Source organism: Vanellus vanellus, assembly GCF_965231255.1.
Source record: "Vanellus vanellus genome assembly, chromosome: 2".
NCBI lineage: Eukaryota > Metazoa > Chordata > Aves > Charadriiformes > Charadriidae > Vanellus > Vanellus vanellus.
In genome coordinates this window covers 122,662,970-122,681,253 of record NC_138906.1, presented here as the reverse complement: position 1 = coordinate 122,681,253, position 18,284 = coordinate 122,662,970, and the positions used below count along the sequence as shown (strand labels likewise).

At 45.8% G+C, this 18,284-nt stretch overlaps 1 protein-coding gene across 1 annotated transcript in view; it reads left to right on the top strand.

The window, feature by feature from the left end:
- Window positions 1–4,070: 4,070 nt before the first annotated feature.
- The window catches only part of KLHL14 (kelch like family member 14), a gene marked incomplete at both ends in the record, with an annotated part of 60,195 nt that continues 45,981 nt past the window's right edge, over window positions 4,071–18,284 (top strand). The window contains one exon of the mRNA XM_082479951.1: window positions 4,071–5,008. Within this exon, the coding sequence (XP_082336077.1) occupies window positions 4,071–5,008 (938 nt within the window). The remainder of the gene's footprint in view (window positions 5,009–18,284) is intronic.

Below are 18,284 nucleotides of genomic sequence, written 5' to 3'. Positions count from 1 at the left end.
GTACAGCTGAGAGGAAAGGGAGGCACAACGGTAGCAAAACAACAAAAACTGTTTTATAAGCAGCATATGATGGTGTCATTCTTTTGGGAAGAATACCATGCCCTAAAACACCAGCTGGCTAATCTCTCTTGGAAATCTCTTGCAGAAATAATTGATGTCCAAGGGAGGAGGAAGGGAGCTATCTGGTGAGGAAAAACAGGAAGGTATGGCAGAATTTCTCTTCTAAGGTCACCAGAAAATAAATAAAAGCAAAAACTGCCTTGATGCCTTTCAGTTCCAGTCCTTTGCATTCCTGAGCAATCTGACTCCAGCACTGTAAATGCACTGGCATCCTTGGCCAAGTCAAAGAGAAAGACCATGAGACCTGGCGTTCAAAGTCCCACTCCTGGTGTGTATTTTAATTAATGGGAGCCTGAGTATTACCTGGGAAAGGGGATGGGGGTCATGGCCTTCACACCAGGTAAAACTTTCTGTAAGTGCTCACTCCAGTTTCCTTTCATGTGCATTTCATTCAAGGGCATACATTCCACCTTTTTTTTTTCTTTTCTTTTCTTTTTTTTTTTTTTTTGACAATTGGAGGTTTGACAACAGAAGAACAGAGCTATAAATGTGAGGGTGCAATATATCATGAGATAAAGTGTGGAGAACATGTCCTCTACTGAAATGCCCCTTGGTGGAAAGAAAACGCTCAAAATGCCTACAATGAGAATATCCTCTGCTTCTTACAACTATAAAGGAGCAAAAACCAAAACAAAGCCCCAACCCATGGGCATAGCAATGCGCACTATGCATGTTTCTAGGGTATCAGCTCTGGCAGAAAGTTGAAAGGTTACATTTGTGAAATAGCAGCTGTTTTCCTGCCATTTGATTCAGGCTTCTGCATTGCAAAGTCTCGAAACCGAAAGACAAATCTGACAATATGCTAATCTTCCAATAAAAAAAAAAAAGTGACTTCTGAACCCTTATCTGTTGAAGAGCTGACAGTGAAGTTCAGAGACGGTTGTCTAACCAGACAAAACGATAGAGAAAATATGCCTTCAAACAAGATCATAAATCTTGAACAGTGCAGGGGAACAAATGTAAAGGGAACGTTTTACCACTAACACCATTTAGTAGCCTCACTTTTTTTCTCTCCCCTCCACCCCTCCAGCCTCATCATACTTGCAAGGAAGGAGGATGTATCCTGTCAAAGCAATAATATAAATACAAGGGGGGTAGGGGGTTGGGGGACAATATATCGGGTACTGAAATCAGACATTATTTCCATCACATCCGGGGTGCGGGGGGAGAGCAGAGACACAAAACAAATACCGTGCAACCTGAATACAACAGATTTACACCCCCCCCCAGCAACACACACACTCGCACACAAAAAGTTTGCATATTGCACAGGGCGCTTGAAGATCATAAATCTATGCATGAGAAAGATGTAGTGGAAATTTTTGGGGGGATTAGAGTTTATTTTTGTCATCTCTGTGAGACAGCTACTCATTCATCCAGATCACAGCTAAGAAAAAAGCTGGTCACAGAAATTAGCAGTTTCAGCTCAGCAGCAAAGTCGCCAGCCTGTGAAGGCAGAGAGAAATTGACTAATTAGCAATGCGCACTAAAACTTGACGGTTCTTTATAGAGAGAGAGAAGAGAGAGGGAGAGCGAGAGGGAGGGAGGCAGAGAGGAGGGGGGGGGGCTCGCTTTTTCCCCTTCTTTCTTCCAAAGATGTTTGAAATCGCAGTCATTTACGCTCGACAATTTTTACAATAGCCTTGAGCCATAATTTTGCGAGTCTCTCCAGCATCCATCCCCCTGTATGGTCTCTCTCCACTGGCCATGCACGACCGTTTCTCTCCCCAACCGTGGATTTCCTATTACTCTCGTTACGACTCACTGAGCCCCAGGCCCAAGGATAATGATGTGTTGTTTCTTGGTAGCATAATTTGTCACACGTACATTTTTTCTTCTTCTTCTCTTGCAGAAAGCTCTGCGCTCTCTCTCTCTCTCTCTTTCTCTCTCTCTCCTTCTCTCTCTCTCGTACATTTTCTTGCTGTTGCTAATTCATGGTGATCAAATGATGTACGACAAAATAAATTGTAAAGAGTGACTGCTCCGAGTTGGGAACCAGAAGGTTTTTTTTTTCTTTCTTTTCTCTCCCTTTTTTTTTTTTTTTGGAAGGAGCGAACAAACCTTTAAAAAGGAAGGACAATTGATTTTTTTGGGGGGGAGCTTAAGTGAACCTTTACTTTGGCAGCTGGTTGTGGAGCAGGTAAGTTTCTGGCCTTGTGTCTAACCGTCTCCGTGCATTTTCTTGTGTCTCCTGGTTTGTTTGTTATTGGGGGAGAGGAAAGGGGTGTCTGTGTGTGCGGGTGTGTGTGCTGGAAGTGTGTGCGGGAGGGGGGGGGCAGTTGTGTAACGAACGCGTTTGCAGAATAAACTCCGATTGCAAAGAAATGGGCAAAACGAGGAAGAAAGAAGGGGAGGGAGAAAGAGGAGGAGTGTGTGTGTATATATATGTGTGTGCATGTATGTATGTGTGTGTGTGTGCGATGGGGGGTGGGGGGGTGGAATTGACCGGGTCCACTTAAAGGGAGAGGCTCCAGGAGGTTTCTGTAGCCGGCGGCGGGGCGCGGAGCGGGGCTGAGCGGCGGCGGGGCAGGGGAAGCGGCTGGAGGGAGCCCCTCGCCGTGCCGATAAATGGGGGGTGGGGGGGCAAGGCTGAAGGGAGGCAGAGGAAGCCCATCGCTGGCGAGGAGCGACTGAGCGCACTGCAATGGCAGGAGCGGGTCTCGGCGGGATCCCGCTGAGGAGGAGGAGGAGGAGGAGGAAGAGCGGCGGCGGCGGCGGCAGCGCTCGGGCGGGCGGGATGCGGCCAGCGCGGGTCGGTGGCTGCGCAGCCCCCGCAGGTGCGGCTGCAGCTCGGGGCTGCCGCGCCGACCCCCTTCCCCGGGCCGGGCACATGGGGCCGGGGCAGGGCAGGGGAGGGAAGGGGGAGGGGGGGAACGCGGCGGGGCCCGGGCGGACAGAGGGGCCGCCGGGCAGGGAGGGCCCTGTTCCCCGCCGCCCCCTCCCGCCTCCCCCGTCCTTCCCCCAACTTGAACTTCACGTAGTTACCGGAGTTACGGCAGCGGCGCCGTCTGCTGCGAGGAGAAGCGAGTCGGGCAGGACAGCGTCGGGTGGCCCCTGGCTGGGCCGGGGGCTGCCGCTTCGCCCCCCACCCCCACTTCCTCCACCTCCTCAGGGGTGCGAAGTACTGCCAACCCACCCCCCCCCCCCGCCCTGGGGCAGAGAAAGGGGCGGAGGGGGGGGGGGGGGGGCTCAACTTCGGTGCCGGCCAGGGCCGCCCCCCCCCCCACCTCCGGGCACGCCGCCCCCCCCCGGCCCCGGGGGCCGAAGCGGGCCTCGGTGCCGCCGAGTTGCCAAAGCGGCGGGAGGAGGGGGCCGAGGGCTGTCGGGGCGGCAGGGCTGCTCGCCTTCCCGGCAGAGTTTCAGGCACTTGGTAGTTTTTCTGGGCATCGCGGAGTTTGATATTGGGCAGCGGGGGCTTATATTGTTTGTGTTTAATTGCTTGGGTGGGTTTTTTTCTTTTTTTTTTTTTTGGCTGGGGGGTGGGGGGGGTGGCTCAGCTTTGAAAACGTCCCCGTATTCCTCGCTCCTCCCCTGGAGAGCAGCCCGGTTTGTACCCAGGAGGGAGGAGAAACAAAAGGGGTGGTGTATGCGTATGGGGGGGACGGGGGGGGGCGACGGACACGACACGACAAAAATGTCCTCCAGCCCTCCCAAGCTGCGGCCCCTCCGAGCGAGCCCGTCCGTGCCCGGGGCGGGGGGAGTTGGGGGGTGGGTTAGGGGGGGCGGCTCGGCGGTCAGAGGGGAGCCCGTCCCCCGGGTGTTCCCCCGCCACACGGCCGGGATGCGCCCTCCGGGCCTCTAAAAGCTCAGTGTTTAATGTTGTGTCGTCCCGTGTGTGTGTTCCCCCTCCACCCCCCCCACCCCACCTCACCTCACCCCGCTCTCCTCCCCACCCCTCTGCCCAGGTTGGAGGAGGGTTTAAAAGGCAGGTGTGCCGGAGGCCGCTCGCCATGTCCAGATCCGGGGACAGGACCTCCACCTTCGACCCCAGCCACAGCGACAACCTGCTGCACGGCCTCAACCTGCTGTGGAGGAAGCAGCTCTTCTGCGACGTGACCCTGACGGCCCAGGGCCAGCAGTTCCACTGCCACAAGGCCGTGCTGGCCTCCTGCTCCCAGTACTTCCGATCCCTCTTCTCCAGCGGCGGCGGCAGCGGCGGGCACCCCCACGCCCTGGGGCTGGGGCCCGGCGCCCAGGACGGGCTGGGGGGTCCGCCGAAGGAGCCGCCGCCGCCGCAGCCGCAGGAGGAGCCCGGCACCCCGTCCTCCTCCCCGGAGGACAAGCTGCTGGCCAGCCCGCGGGCCATCAACAACCTGGTGCTGCAGGGCTGCTCGTCCATCGGGCTGCGGCTGGTGCTGGAGTACCTGTACACGGCCAACGTGACCCTCTCGCTGGACACGGTGGAGGAGGTGCTGTCGGTCAGCAAGATCCTGCACATCCCGCAGGTCACCAAGCTGTGCGTGCAGTTCCTCAACGACCAGATCTCGGTGCAGAACTACAAGCAGGTGTGCAAGATCGCCGCCCTGCACGGCCTGGAGGAGACCAAGAAGCTGGCCAACAAGTACCTGGTGGAGGACGTGCTGCTGCTCAACTTCGAGGAGATGCGCGCCCTGCTCGACTCGCTGCCCCCCCCCGTCGAGTCGGAGCTGGCGCTCTTCCAGATGTCCGTGCTCTGGCTGGAGCACGACCGGGAGACCCGCATGCAGTACGCCCCGGACCTCATGAAGCGCCTCCGCTTCGCCCTCATCCCCGCGCCGGAGCTGGTGGAGCGGGTCCAGTCGGTGGATTTCATGCGCACCGATCCCGTCTGCCAGAAGCTGCTGCTGGACGCCATGAACTACCACCTGATGCCCTTCAGGCAGCACTGCCGGCAGAGCCTGGCCAGCAGGTAAGGGGGGCGGCGGGGAGGGGGGCGGGGGGGTGTCTTCCCTCACAGACGGCTGCTGGCCGCGGGAGGTTGGGGGAGCGGGGAGTCCCCGCAGGGCGCGGGGCCGAGGTGGCGGCGGGCGGGGGCCGGCCCGGGCGCCCTCCGGCGGGGCAGGGGGCGGTGGCGGCCGGGCCGGGCGGCTGGTTCCCGCCCGCAGCGACGGCTGAAGGGCGGTGGCGGGGCCGAACTGCCCGCCCCCAGCACCGGCAAACTTTTCGTCCCCTCCCCTCGGCCCGGAGGGGGCGGCTGCGGCCGGTGGCGGAGGCCGCGTCCGAGGGCGGGAGGCCTCACCGGAGGCGGCCGGCGGGGCGAGCGGCCGCGTGTGCCCGGGCCGCCCCGGCCTGGCGGCGGTGGCCGGTCCCTCAGCCGTGGTGGCTGGTCCGTGGGGCTAGCGAGTGAATGTGGGGCAGCCCGCGCCTGGGGAACCTGTTGTAATTCATTTATTACAGGCCATATTTATTTATTTTATCACACACCCCCCCCCGCCCCGCAGTGTTCCTCCTTATCAAGGAGTTGTGTCTTCGGGGTGTTTTAAGCTGTGATGTCCAAGTCCTAAACCTAATCAGTTGTGTTCGTGAATAGGGGCATTATTCGTGCACACCCTGGTGTTGCCAGTGTTCGGGTGGTGTCCGTATTGTGTGTGGAAACTTGTGACTTTGTAGTCCTTACGCCTGTGACATGTCAGTTATTTTCATTTAATAAGGTAATGAATCATGATGTCAAAGATTGACATTATGAGGTTGGTGTTAGGAACTGAAAGCACAGTATGTAGTTTAATGAGCAGTAAATATACCTGAAAAGAAGGAGGATATATATTTTTCTCCTTTTAAAATATGTTTATACTTCATTTCATTCAAAAATTGAAAGATAATACCATCTTCCAAGTACAGTGGCACGGTAGCGCAGAAATCAAAGCACGCTTTGTATTATTCAGCTTTTTAACCAATAGGTGGATTTTATTAATGACTTAGCAGCAAGAAAAACTAGTACATTATTAAATATTTTAGATAATATGCTCTGTTAGCATTAATGCAGAGGATTCTTTATATCTTCATGTAATGGGTACCCTGATGATTTAACTTTGGAGATACTGTGCCTTCTTTTATTATCTCTGGCTAGCTCGCTCTGTTAGTGTTTTGTCGTGCTTATCACCTTGTTGTCTAACTGATTCTCACTCCACAATCCTACAGTAAAACACGAATACCAGCATTTTGCAGTGTAAAGTATTTTTGAGGCACCGCTGTTGTAGCTGGTGTGTACCCTTTGCATGCCAATATTCAAAACTGTTGACTTTCAAAAATGCAAAACCCACCACCTCCTTCTCAGTCGAGATTCTGCATGCCGCCGGGGGCATGCCGGGGCTCGTGTCCTGGTGGATTGCTGAGATACCAGCCGGCTTGGTTCAGTGAAGATACCTTCCAGCTTCACTGGTCCATGTCATTTGAAGGATATGTAGTGGTGTTCTGACCACTGAATGCTTACAAGTGTCATGGATGCTGCAAGAATCTGATACCCCAGGTGCTGGGAGCTGGCTTTCCCTGTAAGTGGGAGCGTACACAAAAGGATTGCACTTTAAGTAGACCTAGATTAGATTCTAAGTTGCGCTTACTTAATGACTTAGGGGGGACTCCAAATGCCACAAATACAACATCTTTTACTTGTCATAGGTCTGTACGTCTGTTGTATTTCAGAGACCCTTAACCACAATGGGTGAAAACATACCGTCACCTTCTCGACTTTAATGTGTGTTCAATGACAGCATCGTAACTAGCTTCTCTTGATTGGGTTCTTTGGTGGCAGTGAAATTGGAGCAAAACCATTTATATTTCCCTTACTTATAAGCAGGCATCAGTACTTACTCAAAACATTAAAATGTTGGAGATGGTGAAATGCTCTGTGACGCCAAATGCAATTGGTATATTTTCATTTTTGGTCTTGGATAACATTCCTGGGAAGTCATAAGGGTCACAAAGGCTCATCTTTGTATCTTAATCACTTTAAGATTTCATCAGGCTTCCTAAATGTACAAATGCCTTCATAAACATGAATGAAGAAACAAAAGAAACATACCCAAGACTACAGAGATTTCCAGACTTGTCCTTCCTGTTACTTGTAGTTTCTCTAAAGTTGCAATTTTAACAGGTTAACATTCATTCCGTAATATGTTTTAAGAAAGAAAATCTGCAGAGAGTTCCTTAAGTTACTAATTTGCAGAAGAAAAAATTAACTAACAGTGAAGTAAATGTGCAAATAAATAAAAATTATTACACAGAAAAGAACTTTAAAACTTTGATTACCTTTTCTGTGAGCAATGGTGACCTTGGTAATTTGGAATTTAAAGTTTAATGAAAGGTCATTGTCCTGGTTTGAGGACCAAACCACCACAGTCATTCACAAAAGATTCATATGTCTTTAGAAAGAAAGTAACTGTTCCTCTTGTGCAGTGTGGGTTGGTGAGAAACAAAAGCAGCACAGTGCTATAGCCACCTGCTTACTGCCTGTTGAAGAAATTAGGAGAATCACATTCAGAATTAGAAATTGCCAATAACTTTTCTGCATTTTTAAGAAGAACTGGTTTGGGTTTTTTTTTTTAACATACTACTTAAAAAAAGGTGTGTACACATAGGTACATACCTATCCATATGTGCAATGCCACTTTGGAGTAGTTTGGAAATGGGGCTACTTACATTTCTTAAACAAAATGATTGTAATAGGAAGCTCAAAATACGGTGATTCTCCTCTGAAGTGTAACTGTAAAAATAGCACTGGTTATTTCTTTAAGCTTGTTCTTCATGTAGTTAATCACATGTGATCTCTTTCCTGACAAACACAAGTTTTTGCTGTTGTCGGGGCTGGAGGAAAGCGATTTTGGATCGTAAGAGCCAGTCTGTGCATTATGAGCAGAGTTATTTATAAAGTTTGTGCTACAGATGCAGAACCTGCAGCGCAAGGGACGCTGGGGCTCATAGGTACCCAGGTTGTCTTTTGTGCTGCAGTAAGAAACACAGTTTACATGCAGGTAGATCATTTTTTTTTTTTTCCCCATGAAATTTCCTGAGGGAAGGTAACACTTGAACACCCTCATGCATTTTTGTAAAATTATTTTTCAAAGTATGGCAACTAAACGATCATCGTTTAAAAAGTTGAGGAATTATGTTCCTGACTTGTGAACTTTGCTGTGCCCTCTGAGGCTTAGGACTTTGCCACGGGGGGGGTGGGGGTGTGTGTTTTGGCTCTGATCTGGCATTTAATCAGGTGCTCAACTCAAAGCAAAGTTAGTAATTCTGTTGACTTCAATTTCCCTTTTCCAGGTTAATGCTGAAGCTTTCTGGCCTCTGTGATCCACACCTACAGTAGGGCCTCAGCATGCAATCCGCTATTAAAGGCTCTTGAGCCACAGTCAGTTTTGACATCAGTAGGAAAAATCCTAGTTGATTTCAGCATGGAGTGGATTGGGCCCATTATGGTGACCCTGAACGTTAGGCTTAAATGGCATTTGTCTGTCCCTGAGAGACACAGGTAACCCTGTGCTGTGTCATGTTCTCTGTAGTTCTTGGAAGAGAATGCATTTAGATAGAGGAATGTTCGTCTTCCTGTTATTTATTTGACTCTCGGGACTTCACTAGAGTATTGAGTTGATTAAAACGTCTCTGTGCTTTATTGTGTAATATAATATATTTTACATAACACACGGAATGTGTTTTCAATTTTTAAAAAGTTCTGGGTTAGAGTATTACCATGTTGCTGAGAATTTCACTTTTAAAGATGAGTGAGCTAGTGAGAATTATTATTGCTTCCATGTTTACTTGCAACAATGAAAATGGTTAAAAACACATCACTGCTATGAAACGCCTAGCTTTTAACTTTAATTTTGCTTGTGCTAATGCACGATGTAGCTGTAGACAGAGAATGGAGCATTATAGAAAAAATATTTAAATTACGGGGCTTATTATTAAGTGTTTTACCTAAATATTGTTGCCTTTTTATAGACATTGCCACGATTTTATGGTTTCACTTGCCTGTAACTATTTGCAATGACTTCCATTCCAGACAGACGTGAGAAGATAGGCTGGGTGGGAAGAGGCAGCCCCTTACAGCCTGGGAGTTGTTTGGCAGACGCAGGACACGCAGCTCCTCTCAACATCAACGGGCGCTTGGGCTGGTCAGCTCCTTCCAGGATTTGCAGGCAGAGCAGCAGTTAGATGTCTGTACAGCTGCATCAGGTACCTGAAGGCAGAGGGGAGTGAGGCAAGTAAAGCTGGGAGAGAAGGGAAAAGGCAGAAAAAAAAAGGAATTGAGATCCCTGCCAGGGGAGAAACAGGACGTAAGTTGTGGAAGCAAGGAGGTACAAATGAGGGAAAAGGGGAGAGAAGAACAGTTTTGAAGGGAGAAAAGCGAAAGAATAGGATACTAGGCAGGAAAGGAGACAAGCAAAACAAAAAAGACCCTGGCAGATAAAAAGAAGAGAAGGAATGAAACAAAAGGGAAAAAACCCTAATTCTTGGCAGAAACAGCATCTGTTGTCAATAAGAGATAAGTATTTCAGTTTCTGGAAAAGCTATTTTAGATGTGGGGGAGGAAAAATGGAGAGGGATCAACCAAGTGACCTGAGATGGGAAAAGTCGTAGGCAGGAAATATGGAATTAAAGAGTAGAAGAGAAAGGAGGGAAATAAAAAGACAAAGGGATAAGAAGGCTAAGCCTGACCGTGCTGTTTTCTGGGTTCAGTGAAGTCCCAGCATGTACAGACACAGCTGTTTTTCTATACTTTTGTTCCCTGGACTGCTAGACCTTGGGGAGATGAAAGGTGCAAACTCTGGTCCTCCTGAAGCTAATCGTAGAGGTTTTTATTTTTCTTTAATTTCAGCAGGGAGAGGGTGTCATCCAGACTGTTTGGTGTTAGGTAGTATTAGTGAAAGTGACAGCAAATTAAACAGTGACAGGTGATGAAGATGATAAGGCCAGTTTTCACTCCATAAGAAGGTGGTAGCTGTTGATAAAGAAGGAAAATGTAAAGTGACGAACAGCATGAGACACTAGCATTTCTGTGGAAGATGTATATGCCCAGTCTGTTTTACTATCTACAGAGGAGATTAAAAATTTGAAGAAACCGGTTACATCCCTTGGCAATTAAATAATTTCCTTCTTGAATACACTATTTGTCTACAAATCTCACAGACGGTGGTTCAATTTGACCTCTTTTTCTGCTAAGATTTTTGTAGGATCTCAGTAGGGCATGCTTGGTGGTTGTAAAAAGATTTGCTTGTTTTTTTTTACTGAAATAACCTTGTTGTGCGTTCTAGTAACAGCCACCTGCCTGGCCCTTTGTGATCCTGACACCGATATTTGGATTTTTAACTGACATTCGTACTCATGGTTAATTGCAAGTGAGAAATATCTCAGACCCCAAATTAACATCAGGATAAAAACCATACCTTAAAATGTATGTGAATTATTAATGTTTGCATTGTGGCATGGATGAAGTGAATGTGAGGCTCCGGTTTATTTTAGTGGGCTTTGGATCAGGTCTTACGTGCCTGAACTAATATCAGGAAATTGTACCTGTGCCAGTGCTCTCTCAGCTGAGCTGCAGAAGGGAGACTGACACATTAGAGGCTGCGGGGAAGTGAACCACAGACCTATAGTCAGTTTAATCCTAGTTAGTCTCACCTACTTGCCTTACTTGCCTTACGTGCATTCATTTGCCTCTGGAGACAGGCTAGTGCTGAAGTGTAAGCAGAGAGATGTCAAGTATCCAAGAAGGAGGCAGGCCTGGAGCTCAGGCTACTGTCAGAGGGAGCACCATTGTCCTGAAAGGACTGCTGTGGGTCAGGACAGTCCTTTGGAGACTACTTAAAGACATGTATGTCCTGGCTGGTAAAATCCCTGAGACCTGTTGGTGATAGCTGATTTCTTGGCCCAGTTATAGTACTCATTTAGGCAAATGTAATTTATAAAGAGTAATGGTCGGTCTTATGGGCAACTGTCTTTCCAACAGCTGTAGATGGGGCCAGGTGTCATGTGCAGGTACTCCCCTTCCCCTGCCAGCCGGTGTCCTGGTCAGAGGTACTAGCTGGGGTAGTCTCTTTTGTAAACTGCCAGCCTCTCCTGATTTATGTCCTTAGGTGACACATAGTCCCAATACCTCCAGCTCCTTCCCTACCTCCTTGCCCTCATTTGCTCCAGAATGTCAAAATCCCCTACTTCAAAGCCTTTTGAATGTTCAAACTACTTATTTTCTCTTACAGTCTGCCTCATAGGCTCCTCCTTGCCCCCAGGCACTCTGCCAGATAGGGCTTTTCCCCAGATCTGTCCTACCTGAGCTTCACCTTTGCTTGCTCCTTCTCTCAGTTCTCTGCTACCATGGACCCTGGCCCCTCAGTGCCCCTTCCACCAGGCTTGCTACCTCACACATACCAATGCTGACTGCTCCAGAACTCTCAGCTTGGATCTCCAGAGGCTGCTGCAGCTGGTTGGGCTGTGCTGCTCCTTGGCTTTTCTTCACCCTGCCCTTTGTAGCACGTGAAGTATCTTCCTCCCTCTATATGGCTGCTGGAGGTCCTTCTCCTCCAACTTCTGCAGGAGTGCCACCTACTTTTGTTTCATGCAGAAGGGTTGGGAATGCAGGCACAGGCTGCATTTATTAAAATTCACCTGGCATACTGAAGGCAGAGTAACGAAAGATGTAAAACCTGGTACACGTGATGCTGGTGCACAGGATGCCAGTGGGGACGCTGTTTGCACCCTTCTCCCCTTCTATATTCATAGACACTCAGAGATGTATCTGCATCTCTAAACTCTTCTTCTGAGAGGAGAAGTCTTTCACTGAATCTCAAGCTGCCTTGTTCTAGACGGAAAATGAAGTTAATTTAGAAAAAGTAATCTTACTAAGCCATTCAAACTGAGGGCAAAGTGTCTGGGAAGATAGGAACTTCCTCCTCAAATGCTGTACTTAAGCAAAGGTGTCCCTTTCCACCACCTGTAACAGTCTGTGCAGCTCATTTACAAATCCTACAAGTCCCTAAAAGAGTGGAGCTGTTTCCCATGAGGTCCTGTGCTGTTCTTGCCCGTGCTTTGGCAACACAGTCCAGGACTGTCCCGTCAGGGAGACCGTGAATCACAGGTTGTGCAGAGCCTCTAGATAAGGAAGTTCCCTGTGAAACAACATCCTCCTGGTATGATTTACAGTTAGGGTGTATCTTTTACAAATGGAGTACTGTAGGATCATGGTGACCATCACACACACCAGTTTGTGTACATGTTCTATGTGAGGCTTTTCTGTTCACTCTTTGCCTGATGTGCATCCCCTTCAAGTGGAGAGAGGAGATAGAGGCGAAGGTCTTTGAAGGCAAATTGTGGCCTGGGGTCACTATAGTTTTTTCCTTGTAGCAGAACAATACGGAGGTTCTGAGTCTGTAACTGCTGAGCAGTAAATGGAACAGAGCTGCAATGGTGTAATTGTTTGGATTTATACTCAAAGAGAAAGTACAGTGAGCCTTGGGGGAAAGGGGAGTGAGGAGAGCAAACCTGGAATGCAAAATCAACAGAAAATGATTTGCCAGGAGAAAAGCTTTGGTTCTGTTAAACTCATAATCTGTAAAAACACCATTTTGTCTTTTCAAACAACTGTGTTTTAAAAATCAGACCAGTTTTGTAACTAGCAGTTTGTTATTATCCTTTGCAAAGCATGGCCGAAAAAGATTAAGCATGGAAGTTGGTAGGAATTCTGAATGAAAGTTCTGAGCTGGACTCCACTGCTCTGTAGACATCTCTCTGTTGTTGGTTTTGTTGAAACAGATTGTGGTAAATGAGTATTACAGGTTTGCCAAAGGTCCATCTAAAGAAATTAAAGAATATGGGAAGCTGAAATCCATTAGTAGATACTTCCTGGCATCATTTTTCGTATTTGCTGCCTTCCTGAAATTTTCTTTAAAGACCGTCATGCCTAGTACTTGGTAGTCAACGCTACTTGCAGTATTCTTGGAAAGCAGACAATAAACTTTGAGCAAATATTATCAGCTGCCAAGTTCAATGGAAACAGACGGTTTGCACTGGAGCTGGAAGTAAATAGAAGTTGGTGCCACAGTTGGTTCTTCCTGTCTTCCCTGACTGCCGCCTCCTTTTAGAAAAAAAAAAAAAAAGCACTGGAAAAGGTAACCAGTCATAGCTTGGGTGAGGCAGCAGCAAATTGTGTTTCTCCTCGGCTTCCTAAGGAAAAGGAGTCTCAGCTAGGGAGAACACAGCTTCTGAGGCAGAGACCTCCTGTCATCATGGTCATCTGATACAGAATCAAACGAAAAAAGGAACTTTCTGACTTTTCACAGTGTGAAAGTCAAAAAGAAGAGCTGACTGAAATTTCCTAGGGGAAAAATGAGGATTTGACCAACCCGAAGCATTCTATAAACATTTCCATTCTACCACCTCTGTCTAAAACCAAAAAAAAAAAAAAATGAGGAGATGGGGAAAGGGAAAGCAAATTGCAAAAGCATCTAGCTTTGGCATTTGATTCAGTTTTATTTTTAAAGGGATTCAGAATCAAGGGAATTTCTTGGAGATTTTTCAGAACTGCCAACAATATTGAAAAGCAGTTGTTTGCATAGTTTTGCTGATAAGGTACATGACACGGGAGGTTTTGTGACTTATTTACCAATACAAACTTTGGTAGTAAAATGCCTTTGATTCAAATCTCTTACAATGCTTCAGATATTCACTGTATGGCTAGGAAGGATGTCTTTAGCATTCAGATCTCAGTGGATTTAAAGACTTGTGTTCAAATGATCTATTTGTGTAGGTATCGTCACTATAGAAGCACTGTTCATGATCTCCCATAGGCAACGCATTTATTAAAGCCTATCTCAAAGTATAAGGAACAACGGTGCTGTGTATGGATACAGCAACCTTGACAGGAGTCCGTATGGGAAAGCTACTGAGCATCTTTCTGGGGAACTGTACCAGCCTCCTGTTAACATGAAGAATAAGCTGGTAATACAGGGAGACAAAAGATGAGAAGGATGTTCCTGTGTGTGCCTCCCAAAGGTACGCTGATGGTAGATGCTGCTCTTTCAGGATAGTTGTCCACCCCAAAGCTGTCTTACTTCAGGGGGTCTTATCCCAAAAGGAAGAGACATTCACTGCAAAAATCCTCTGGCTAGAAAAATACCCTAACTCTTCAAGTTTCATTTAGAGAACATTCTAAATTAGTAAGAGCAATGGGATTGGATTCATAAAGAAAATTCAGAGCTCCAAACACATTATAAGTTATTTTAATACAAGGAATGGAAAATTACTTGGCAACTGTAGAAATAAAAGCATATAAAGGAAACTAATTTGTCCGATACATTTGCAACAGTTAACCGTGGCCTGTCAGGCAAAAGGTTCACTTACCCTTAGACTTTTGTTTTTTGGATAGAGACAAAAAGAGAAGATTGTTGTTGGAGGAAACAGGGACTCTCCATTTTTTTCTGTGCATTTAAAAAAAAAAAATAATGCATTGGACAAAGATAAACTTTTGAGTAGATTCAGAAGACAAAAATAACAATCAACGTCTGCAGTAAATCATTCTCAACTTAGTATTTATGTACTTCAGTCTGCCAGTGGTCAGCAATGTGTATTAAGTGAGTAGGAGAGTGAGTGTCTCTTGGGCATCACCGAACCTCTTCAGTGAGCGTTATGGTGTGGTCTGCTGCAATGAATACTTGTACTCAAGGCCTTCTGCTAAGCATGCCCATGTTGAGAATGAAAAGAAGAAAACCAGAATCTTCATGGCACCAAAGTGAATGATAAGACTGGTTTTCAGGTACAGTATTAATAGAAGGGTTTTTTCCACATTCTTTCAGGTGTGCCTTGGGCAATAGGCGTGCCTTAGAAGAGTCAGAAAAATCCATTCAAAAAGCAATATTCATATGTTCAGCATATTTTTGAACATATTTTGAACCTAAGAACTAAATCATTTCTTGGTTGTAACTTACAGGTGACCTAGATAATCCTCAGCATGCTTTAGGTTTTGACAAAATCAAGATATTGGTTTAGGTCTCTACGTTGCCCATAAGGAGAAAGAGATTCCTGGTGGGTCAGAGTTCCAGCAGAAGTCTGGATCTGCAGGACCTGGTGTGGTGGCTGTGGGAGCTCAGGTCCTTCCCCTGGCAGTGCTGCAGGGTTAGGAAGAGATTCTGGATGTGTATTTACTTACAGGCTGTGATGTTCATTAATTCATTTTATGTGATAACACAGGCTCACAAAACTTCTCTGTAAATTTTACATTGTATCTTACGGCTTTCATCAAGTTCATAGTTAAACTCCTGCATAATGATATTTTCTCTGTGTTAAACACATATTGCAAATCGTGGCTATCTTTGTAGTCAACTGAGGAAGCCAAAATCCATTGAAATAAGCAGTTTTCATATGACACTGCTGTTGCACTGAAATGCCTGTCCAGGAGCGGGGAAGGTAGTTGCCAAAGATCTCATCACATGTTCTGTGATGGCAAAACAGTTTCTTCAGTCATGGGCAAATGGATGCCTGCAGCATCAGTTCAGATTTGCAGACCACAACTGGATTCTCCATTACATTTTTGTTGGACACAACACGTCTTCAGATGCCTTTTTAGAAGAAAAAGGTTGCTAAGGACCGTCCTGTTTTCTGAAGATTAAATTAAGACTTTAGTGTTAACAAACAAAAGGTCTTCAACTGAAATGCTGATTGGGACAGTGTATTTGTCTCTCTGTCTATTACCTTGAGGTTGGTATCTAAACCTCACTGCAGTGTTTTGTTCCTGCTGCAGGTTAATACAGCCACTTTTTCTGAGATTCTAGTTACTTCTTGTTTTAACAGTATCACTATGTGTCGGCCTCCAGTTTCTCAGATCCTTTGATGTAATGGGATTTGTGGATGTCAGTAAAATTCACCACCCATTCACCCGCTCTTGCTGGATCTGGGCTGGTCTTCTGGCTGTTTTTGTTTGCGCCTGCGTTCAGTGAGCAAATATGTGAAATTTGATTTGGCTCTGCTGTGTTTAAGGTCAGCACTCAAGCAGGACCGAGGCATCCCATGTGTGTAAGGTTCCTGGTCCGAAGAGCCACCTGGCTCGCTCCATGCTCAAAGCCATGGTGATAACCTATATTAAAAGAGAATTAATGATTCAGGTTTTTGGTTTTATTATAGCCCTGAGTTAAAAGGAAAGTATAGTTGAATAGTCTTTTTCTTTCCGGTTGATTACCATGATCACCTGTACATCTAAGACACAGTTTTTTTGCTGATGTGTAACACTACACCAAATGCATTAAGAACCACAGGATTGCCACTTCATCATTGTATTCTTTCCATTTCTTTGCATTGGCTAATGCAGAGAAGGAAGCCTTATTACATTGTTTAAAAACTGGAAGAGACTGGAGCAAACCTGTTGTTGGTGGGGCTTGTTTTCTTGCCAGCCTTGGTAGAATGAACTTCTAACTTCCCAGATAAGGAAAAAGTGCAAGATTGATGGATATGCTAATAAAGGAAAACAATATACAAGAGTGTTTCCTATTCATGCGTTTTCCATTAACATGAGGTTATCAATGTTGCAAAAGAGCTTTGGGTGGGAGTGGTTGTCAGGAGTAGTGAGGTCTGTTACTGTCTTTTCTGCCGATTCCTTGTGAGTTGATAAACTCTCTTGGGCTCAGCATTTTGCCCTATGTATTCACGGTTAGTTTAGACTATGGACTAGTGACCTGAGTTTTAGAGCTGGTGCACGTCTGCTGCTACCTTTGAAGTGAGTAGGATTTAGTCGTTTTGATGGGTATTCAACATCTCTGACAACGAAGCCACTTATATGAGTACTCAAATTCTTAGGTTGGTGTGCCTGAAGAAAACAATACAAGTTTGAAAATGTTGACTTTAAAATATACTTTGATTTCCAGTCTGGTAAGTAGACAAAATAAATTTCACACCACATGGGGTACCCAGGATATTAATTAAGGTGAATTAAGTGTTTTAAAATCTTTGCAGAACAGAAACTGCAAAGTGTGTGCAGAATATCAACACTGTTCATCAATGAGAACTAGCATTTTTGAATATAGGTGTAAGAAATGCTTCCAGGATAAGATATGGGTAAGTTTATCTCAGCTTTTTGTCATGACATCAGCCTGTCTGGTCACAGTTAACGTTATTTTAGCCTTCCCTGACCAGGACCCACTACTGTTAATTGAACACAAGATGATCATAATAGCCTTGCTAGGGACACTGTGAACCACAGTATGTAACTGAATAGTATATTACACTGTGAAATAAAGACTATGAAAAGAGAGTGTTTCAGATATAATACAGACCGTTTCACATGGTAATCTTGAGTTATCCAAATAGCAAACATGTAATAATGCAAGAAAAGGAGAAGCTTTATCTTGCTAAGGCATTGCACATATTTTTAAATCCTGCCTTCATTGTAGTGTTTCACAGAATTACATTTTTATTAATATTTGGAAAAGTCTTTCGCATATAAGCAGTGATCATTTCCATGTCTTTCATATTTTAGAATGTATTTTAACAGTGCTGCTCAGTACAATATGAAACATAAATATAATATAATAAAGGGATTTTTTTTTCAAAACCTAAAAAGTAGTGATTGACACCAAAACTTAAAAAGCAGAATTGGCTGCAAGAAAACACATCAGTTTAAAACATGCATAGCTTTAGTCACTGTATTATCTTTACTTGGTTCACTGGAAGAGCTCTCAACATAGGTGGATTAGATACTTCTAATTAAAAGAACACATCTCTTTTTTTGCCATGTGAGAGTTCCCTGTGCTTTTCATAGAGGCTGTGCTGGCTAATAAGTTCTTATTCAACTCTTATTAAAGGCTTCTGTTCATGCTAATTCCCATTTTAAACATGTGAAAATACTATTTTTTAAACATTCCCATATAGCAGTGCTGCTCCATCACAGGAAACAGTAGCTTCTCAGATTGTTTAGCTGAAAAAGTAATGTTAAGGATAGTTGCAGCTGCCAAAGTCTGGAAACTCAGAGTTACATCTGACATTTCATTCTTCACTTTAGCTATCGAGCCTTGGCCATTCATTGGTTTTTCACAGTGCTTTGGAGTTAGAAGGGAGTTTTACAGATGAAAGATGAAAATCAAAATAAACTCCTTTATCAAGTATACCTTGCAAGGGCATTTGGAATTTAACCATACACAGGGAGTTGATTGTGATATAACATACAACGCAAGAGGGTTGGAATAAACTATTTATTCTCTATCGTTAGG